This window comes from Pseudopipra pipra, chromosome 20, assembly GCF_036250125.1.
Source record: "Pseudopipra pipra isolate bDixPip1 chromosome 20, bDixPip1.hap1, whole genome shotgun sequence".
Lineage (NCBI taxonomy): Eukaryota > Metazoa > Chordata > Aves > Passeriformes > Pipridae > Pseudopipra > Pseudopipra pipra.
Genome location: NC_087568.1, coordinates 2,545,916 through 2,554,431, shown reverse-complemented (window position 1 = coordinate 2,554,431; position 8,516 = coordinate 2,545,916). Strand labels below are relative to the sequence as shown.

The window sequence follows — 8,516 nt, the reverse complement described above, 5'->3', positions numbered from 1 at the left end:
GGGGCAGTCCCGACCCTGCCGCGCAGGAGGGGAGCGGGCAGGAAGGTGGTCTGTCACCCCGGGGTGGGTGTCCCAGGGTCGGGGGCTCGATGTGGGGCTCCCCGGGTGCCTCCACGAGCGGGCGAAAGTCCCGGTGCTGCCGTCGGCAGGAGCATATGTGTGTGCGGAGCTCCCGCCCCTAAGCTGCTTTTATTAATTTGTAATCCCCTGCGAGCAGGAGGTAAAGGGATTCGGGGGATTAACGGGCTCACAGTAACAACCACAATTATCAGCTCCGGCTGCCTGGGGCAAGCGGGGCACACACGCACGGGGCCGTCGGTGGCACACGCACAAAAACACGGACCCGCGAGCCCCGAGAACGCACCGACACCCCGCACACACGGACACCCGAAACGCGCGGGGACAGCCGTGTGCGCACACAGACCCGCACAGCCCTACAGGCACACCCCAAATGATCCACGGGCTGCCACGCACACGCAAACAAGGGCACACGCACGGCTACACCCACAGGCACACACACACACGCGTCCGTGTCCGCCCCGTCCTCAATTAGCGCAATTAACCTCCTGCAGCCGCCGCGCGCCGCTGCCCGGGGGTCAGACACCCGCTACCTCTCCGCGCTCATTAATTAATTAGCGGAGGGGGAAGAGCCCCCCCCGCTCCCCACGGGGGACGTCGGGGGTGACCCGCAAACCGCGCCGCGGGGACAAACGAAATCCGGGCGCGGGGGTGGCCGGGGCGCGGCGGGGCCCGGGGGGAGGCTCCCCTCGACGGCCGCTCTCCCTCCCCGCTCCGTGCGGCCTCCGGGGGGCTCAGGGGGGTCCCGGGGGCCGCTTTGCCCCCGCGGGCGGCTCCTGCAGCCCGAGCCCACGCGTCGGGAACAGTGGCCCCGGCCACGCGTGGGCCGGGGAGGGGAGGTGGGCCGAGCTCCCCCCGCCGCTTTTGTGATGCTAAAGAGCCCGGCGCTGAACCGCGGCCCAGCTGCGGCCCGGAGCCGCCCCCGGCCCGCCCCCCGCGCCCCCCCGCCCCGCCCAGCCCCGCGCCGCTCCCTGCGCGCCCCTCCGCGCCGCTCCGCCACTCCCGCGCCGCCGCCGCGCTCCTCGGACGGCGCCCACGGAGGCCGCGATGCTGCTGGAGCGGGTCCGCGCCGGCTCGGAGAAGGCAGCGGAGCTCTGCCCCTTCCCGCGGAGCCCAGGTGAGGCGGGGGCGCGCAAACCTCCGCGTCCCCCCGCGGAGGCACCGCCGGGAGTCCCGTCTGTGCCGGTTCCGCGCTCCCCGGGGCACCGTCGGGGCCGCGGTCGGGGTTGGCTGCGGGGGAAGGCGGGCGGCCCGACGGCACCGGGGGGTCCATCCCGGTCCGTTCCGCCCGCCCCACGCTCCCGCTCGCTCTCTCCTGCTCGTCCCCGATATAGGAGACCCCCTCGCTGCTCCCCCCCACGCTTCAGACGCCCGTTTTGTCTCCCTGGGGTAACGACGGGGCTGCCCCGGGATCCCATCGCTACCCGCTCAACAAGGGCAGGGACGAAACGGGAAGTTTTTGATGCCCGCAGGTTCCCCCTGACGGCGGGAATCGCCCGCGCCCCCCGCCCGGCTCCTACCCGGCTTTTTCTGCACTTTGGACAAACTCCCGTTAATTTTTCTCTTAAACGTTCTTTCCTCCCGTTTAACGAATGGGGACAGCCCTGTCGGGGCGGGGGGAACCGCACCGCGCTCCCCCGCCGTGCTCGGGGCTCCGCGTCTCGCCGGCGGGGGCACAGCCGGGGCCGGGGCAGCGGGTCCGGTCCCGGTGCGGGGCCGTCCCGGTTCTCTCCAGCAGCGACCGCGGCCGGCGGGGCTCAAAAACCAAACAACGAGGAGCCGGCGCGGGGACCCCGCCGGTGTGCGGGGACCGAGGTGTCACCGGCCGCGGGACCGACCCCGCGCCCCGGCAGCCCCCGTGGTGGGGTTGGTGCCCCCGGTTCGTCTTTCCGTGGCCCTCCCCGTCGGCTCCCCGCGGTGCGGGGCTTGTGCGTTTGACCCGACAACCGGGAGCTGCTTTGGCCCTGCGGGGGCGGAGGCGGCACCGCCGAAATTGGTACTTCCGATCGGTAGAACGAAGGACGCGAAAAGAACTATTTTCCCGCAGGACGCGATGCTCGTTTTGGGCCCCGTGTTCTCCGGCTCCGTCGGGGAGGCAGCGGGAGGGGAGCGAGGGGGCTCGGCGGGGCTCAGCGGGGCTTACCGTGGGGATGGCCGGGGCAGGGCGGCGGCAGGACCGGGCCCGGGGGGTTCGCCCCGCCGGGGGGGCCGAGCCGCGCGGTGCTTTGCTCGAGCCGGGGGCAAACCCGGGGTTTGCGGCTCACAACGAACCCGGGGCAGCGCCCGGCGCTGCCTCCCCCCGGTGTGACCCCCGCCCGCCGCCGGCCCCGCCGGGGTCGTTTCCCGGAGCCGTGTCCCTCCCGCCGCCCCTTCCCGGCCGGGCGCGGCGGGAGGGGACGTGGGGATGTGCCGCCGGGGGCGGGGGGGATTAAATACAGCGCGGCGCGATGCCCTGCCCGGCGCTTCAGAGCGGCACCGGCGGGCAGGGCCGGCGGCTAAAAATAACCCGCTTTAGCGAACTAAATCCCCGGCGGCGCGGGGGTGGCAGCGGCCGGGGAGGGGGGACACAACTGCCGCCGTGAGCTGGGGGGGGAGATCGGCGGGGGGAGCGCGGCGGGTCCGCGCCCGGCCCGGCCTCGGCAGCGACGGGGCGGCGGAAGATGCTCCAGAGCCCGCGGCCCCGCTGAGCGAGCGGAGCTGGCCCGCGGATCGCGATGCAGCGTAAGGGCCGCGGGTCGAGCCGGGCTGAGCCGGGACCTGCGGGGCTGTGCCGTGTTGCCGCTGCCGGAGCTCAGTCCTGGCCGGAGCCGCTGCCGCTGTTGGGGTTGTTCGTTTGGACGCGGTGAATTGTTGAGGAGAACGAGATCACCTGCACCTCCACCCCTACGCACCCCGAGGCAGCTCTGTGTCTCCACACACAGTTACCTTTACATATAGATACTCTCATGTCCTCATCTATCTGTGTCTCTACTGCCGTGTCTATATCTCTCCATCTCTATCTATACCGATACATCTGTATTTATGTATCCCATATTCGTATTTTTACCTACATATCTCTATCTATACCTCTAAAACGAAATCTATGTATTTATATCTATGTATCTGTAAATTTCGTTCTCTATCTACTGTATTTGTTCATTTTTATATCTCTATCTCTCCTTATCTGTATCTTTATCTCTTTCTGTGTCATCCCTGTCGGGATCCGCAGGGTGAAGGGACAAGCCTGCCGCGTTTTTATTTTCAGTGCAATTCTCGCAATTTTGGTAGTTTCTTCCCTTATTCCACCCGGGCTGCCCCGCCGTTATTTGAAGGTGAATTTTGGAAGTGCAGGAAAAGGAAAAAGAGCCTGGAATAACTGTAGCTTTGCCGGCGGATCGGTCGGGGGGTTAATTCCGTTTCTATCACGTCCCTTCATGTTTTCCCGGGTGCTCCCGGGTGTGCACAGCCCGGGGGTTCGCCGATCCCCGCGGCGCGGGCAAACTCTCACACGGCGCTGCAAAAAACGAATTTGAACGAATACTGTGGTTTCCTGGGCTGTTCCCCGGGCCACTCCGGGCGGCAGCGGCCCCGGGGGTGGCGGGAGGGGCCGGTCCGGTCTCGGGGGGCAGCGGGGCTGCCGGGGGCTGACCGGAGCTGCCTCCCCGCAGAGATCCCGCTGTGCGCCGGCTGCAACCAGCACATCGTGGACAGGTTCATCCTCAAAGTCCTGGACCGGCACTGGCACAGCAAGTGCCTGAAATGCTCCGACTGCCAGACGCAGCTGGCCGAGAAGTGCTTCAGCCGCGGGGACGGCGTGTACTGCAAGGAGGACTTCTTCAAGTGCGTGGGGACCGCCCGGGACGGGATGGGACGGGGGGCGGCTGGCCCGGGTGGGGGTCCCAGCGCGGGCAGCGACTCAGGGTGAGGGGGGATTCAGCACCGGGACAGCGGCGGGTCCAGCACCGCGGACAGCGCCGGGCAGGGCCGGGAACCCTCCCCGGGCACCACCCGGCTCAGCGGCCGCCGCTTGTCCCCCCCCGCTCAGGCGCTTCGGGACGAAGTGTGCCGCCTGCCAGCAGGGCATCCCCCCGACCCAGGTGGTTCGCCGGGCCCAGGACTTCGTTTACCACCTGCACTGCTTCGCCTGCATCGTCTGCAAGCGGCAGCTGGCCACCGGCGACGAGTTCTACCTCATGGAGGACAGCAGGCTGGTCTGCAAGGCGGACTACGAGACGGCCAAGCAGAGAGGTACCCCTTCCCCTTGCCCCGTCCCTGCCACCCCCCGAGGGCAGGAGGGAGGCGGCCCGGGGCGCTCCTGCCCTCCGGGACAGGCTCATGCAGCGGGCGGGAGGGGTGGGAGCATCTGCCGTCGGCGGGTGGCTGGGGGGAGGTCGCGGGTCCCGTGGTGACTTCACCTCCCACTCGCACCGTGTCGGCAGAGGCTGAATCCACGGCCAAGCGGCCCCGCACCACCATCACGGCCAAGCAGCTGGAGACCCTCAAAAACGCCTATAACAACTCGCCCAAGCCGGCGCGGCACGTCCGGGAGCAGCTTTCGTCGGAGACGGGGCTGGACATGCGGGTGGTGCAGGTGAGAGCGGGGGCTGCGCGGGCCGGGGGGCGCCGGGGGGGACCGGCCCCGCAGCCACCGAGCTCCCCGGCGTGTCCCGCCCGCAGGTCTGGTTCCAGAACCGCAGGGCCAAGGAGAAAAGGCTGAAGAAGGACGCGGGGAGGCAGCGGTGGGGTCAGTACTTCAGGAACATGAAGAGATCCCGGGGGACATCCAAGTCCGACAAGGACAGCATCCAGGAGGAGGGGCCCGACAGCGACGCCGAGGTCTCCTTCACAGGTCGGTCACCGGGCTGTTTTCACCTCCTCAGTGCCACGGTCAGAATTTTCGGGCATAATACAATGAGTGAAGCCAAGCGCCCGAGGGGGAGAAGGGCAGAGCTGCGGGATTCAGCCCCGGGGAACCGGGGCCGCGGGGGCTGAGGAGCGAGGGGGACACTCCGCTGTCCCTCCGGGGGGGATGTTTGTGTCAGGCCCGAAAAGCTGCGGGGACAGCAGGGAGAGCTCCCCGGGCAGGCGCTGCGATGTCAGAGCCGCAGCTCGTACACGGCCTTTTCAAGGGACTCTTGGAAATACAAAAACCAGAGAGTCCGGAACCACTGAATGTTTTTACGGGAAAAAGTGGGCAATTTTTTAATTTTTTTTTAAATATTTTTAGGGGTGGTTTTATTTGTGTAGTTACTCGTTAGGTCTCCTCAGTCCTGCCGGAGCTGTGGCAGCTGTGCTGCCAAAGGGAGACTGCTGCGGGTTAGGAGGTTTCTGCATCAGAGAGTCCCGTTTTTGGAGCCGAGATTTCTGTTGACAAATTCAGAGACATTCCCCCAGCAGCTCTTGTCCTGCACAGCCTCATCCTACACTCTCCAGAGCCTCAGGAGCAGGATGGGGTTGGGGGGGAGGTCGGTGCCTGAAGCGCTGCCGAGGGAACGTTCCAGCTCCAGGCAGAGCTCCATCCCAAACGCGTGTGTGTGGTTTTTAGGGACAACGAGAGAAACTGAAAGGCAAACCTTTGTACATATTTATACAGACACATCTATAATGTGTATGTTTATGCACACACAGCTTTGCATCTCAGCTCCTCTCTGTTTCTGAAAACTATTCGATTTTCGAGTCTGTTTATACACACACACTGTGCATCAGCTCATTAAATATGAATATTCTATAAATAATGACTAAAAAATGTGAACAATTATTGAGAGCCCCATGCCACAAACAGGTTTGTATCCCAGGCAACAGAGCAGCTCTCACTGTCCATAAACTCCTAACAAATACAAATAATTTTTGCCAGGTATTTAAAAAATATTGCTCGTTTCTCAGGGTGTTTTTAAGTCAAACAAATACACTCTGGAACTGTGTTTTCATTAGCTTGTTCCTGAGCAGACAAATATCTCTATTTAATATCTTTTTTTTCCCTGAGAAATGGAGAGTTTTTCCTTGCATTGGTGAATGTTCAGGTGGCTCCTAAAAATTATACCAAAATTAGGATAAACCTCAAAGCCAAATAGAAACAAAAGGTGGAAAGGTATTGAACTCACTTTCCCTTTAAAGGATTATTTTTTAAATCACACTCTTATATTTTAATATGTACTTTTCACGCATATTTTTAAAATCCAAATTGTATTAGACGTTTGTACTCAGAAAAAAAATAATAACCCCGTGGCCTTCTATGAAGATCCGTCAGCAAGGGTGGGAATAATAAGGAATTACAAGTGGGAAGAGCGTGGCTGCTCAGCTCCCATCCATCTCATGTATTTACACCCAGAGCTTGCAGGGGTTCCTGTGCAGCCACTGCCACCCCTGACCATTGCTCTCCCAGTAAAACCAGTCCATTCCAGCCATGACCAGTAAAACCAGTCCATTGCAGCAGTGACTGTTCCTCTCCCAGTAAAACCAGTCCATTCCAGCCATGACCATTGCTGCCCCAGTAAAACCAGTCCATTTCCCTTTCAGATGAGCCCTCCATGTCAGAGATGAGCCATTCCAATGGGATTTACAGCAATCTCAACGAGGCGTCCCCTGCGCTGGGGAGACCGGCCGGGACCAACGGGAGCTTTGCCCTGGATCCCAGCGGGATCCCAGCCCAGGACCAGTACCACGACCTGCGCTCCAACAGCCCCTACGGGATCCCCCAGTCTCCAGCCTCCTTGCAAGCACTGCCAGGCCACCAGCCTTTAATCTCCAGCTTGGTTTACCCAGACAACGGCTTGGGCATCATGGGACAAAGCGGACAAGGGGTGCCCCAGCCCATGAGGGTCCTGGCCGGGAATGGCCCCAGCTCCGACCTCTCCACCGGCAGCAGCGGGGGGTACCCGGATTTCCCTGCCAGCCCGGCCTCCTGGCTGGATGAAGTCGACCACGCTCAGTTTTGATACAGGATCCACCACGGTGCAGTGGGAAGGGAAAGGACTTGGTGCTGTTGAACTCTTGGAATGCCGGAGGGTTGAGCCGTGGCTGCCGAGCGGGGCAGGAATGTGTGAGGACACGGACGTGGGTTTGGAGGGGACCCGGCCTGGTGGGCAAAGGCAGTGGCACCACAGCAAGTGGCATCCTGAGTGTCCAAACAAACTGCTTCTCGTGTCTTTACTAAACACCAAGACTTGTGCTTTACAGATTTGATATGAGGTATTTTGCTTTCTGTTGTCAGTGCATTCTCCAAAGCAAGGACTTGCTTCATCGCCCACCCACACTGAGACATTTTTAAGGGAACATAAAAGTCCTCATCCACGGTGAAAGGTGTGACAGTGTCTATATTTCTATAGGAGAACTGTTCATAGTGAATCACTTCAGAAATCCATGGTAGGAAACTTCTCTGTTCTTCCAGCAGATTTTTTTAAAAGCGCACCGATGGTGGTATGTTTTGTTTTATTTTGGATTTACATCCTCTTTTCTAAAATGAAATGCTCTTTAACATGCCAATCATTTACCGACGTTTTTCCTTTGTAAAATGAAAATCATATGTTAATTCTGCTTCTCCTCTTTTTAATTTGTAGATTGCTAGTTTGACTCTTCCATATAAGCATTAAACCGTGAATAGATGTATTTATTACCAACTAATTCCACGTTTATCACGGGGTCAAGAGGTGAATTTTTCTTGACCCAGGAACACTAATGGCTCTGGGTTGTGGGTCTTATGCTTTTCCTTCACATTTCCTTGCAACAGTTTAACTGCAAAATGTCTCAAAAAATCACCCTGATGTCTTGTTGCCAAATACCTTCTCGGGGGGTCTCTCAGCAGGAGGGTTTGGCTGGTTTAGTTCCTGCCATTCCCGAGGCACCACTGGGAGAGTCAGAGCGAGCACAGGCTTTCCTGGGAACACATCTCTCTTCCAGGCACTTGTGTATTTCCATGGATATGGTGCGAGCTGATTGTGAGGAAAGGCAAGACAATATGTATATTGTTATCTGTAAAAAATATGGAATTAACTGTAGATTATGTGAATGTCCAGTGTCTTTTATTTATATTCTCGCTTTCTCTCTGATGATCAAATACTTCAAGGTTACAAATAAATTTGTCAGCTAAACTTTAAACAGTCTTTTGCTAAATTCACATCAAAAGCATCAACATAAGTAAATAAAACATGTTAATCTAAGAGTAAAAGCTCTTAAACCTCGATGCCATGATCCAACAAAGTGTTGAAATGTGCTTTCAGTATCTCCAATATTTTAATGTTGAAATATTCCTCTCAGAGGAGCAAACCCACCGAGGTGGAAATGCTTTGGAAGAAAAAAAATAACAGTTTTTGGAGGCTGGCAATCCTTGAGTGATCCAAATGGGACTGCTCTGGGCACACACAGACTTTGATCATGGCCTGGCTGGTTTTGATGGGTCCTGGTTATTTTTTAGCATTTATCCCAAAGGTGGAAGCAGAAATCTGGGCTGATAAAGGAATAGC

At 59.4% G+C, this 8,516-nt stretch overlaps 1 protein-coding gene across 3 annotated transcripts; it reads left to right on the top strand.

Moving 5' to 3' along the window:
* Window positions 1–1,063: 1,063 nt before the first annotated feature.
* On the top strand, window positions 1,064–8,151 carry LHX3 (LIM homeobox 3). 3 transcript variants are annotated; one of them, XM_064676685.1, is made up of 6 exons: window positions 1,064–1,195; window positions 3,726–3,897; window positions 4,103–4,305; window positions 4,497–4,648; window positions 4,735–4,906; window positions 6,574–8,151. In XM_064676685.1, exons 1-6 carry the CDS (start codon window positions 1,126–1,128, stop codon window positions 6,990–6,992), a joined length of 1,188 nt encoding a protein of 395 aa, XP_064532755.1. In that variant the 5' UTR covers window positions 1,064–1,125; the 3' UTR covers window positions 6,993–8,151. The 3 variants fall into 3 exon arrangements, with proteins under 3 accessions (XP_064532755.1, XP_064532756.1, XP_064532754.1); XM_064676686.1 differs by lacking the exon at window positions 1,064–1,195 and adding an exon at window positions 2,741–2,799; XM_064676684.1 differs by lacking the exon at window positions 1,064–1,195 and adding an exon at window positions 2,832–3,389.
* Window positions 8,152–8,516: the final 365 nt, after the last annotated feature.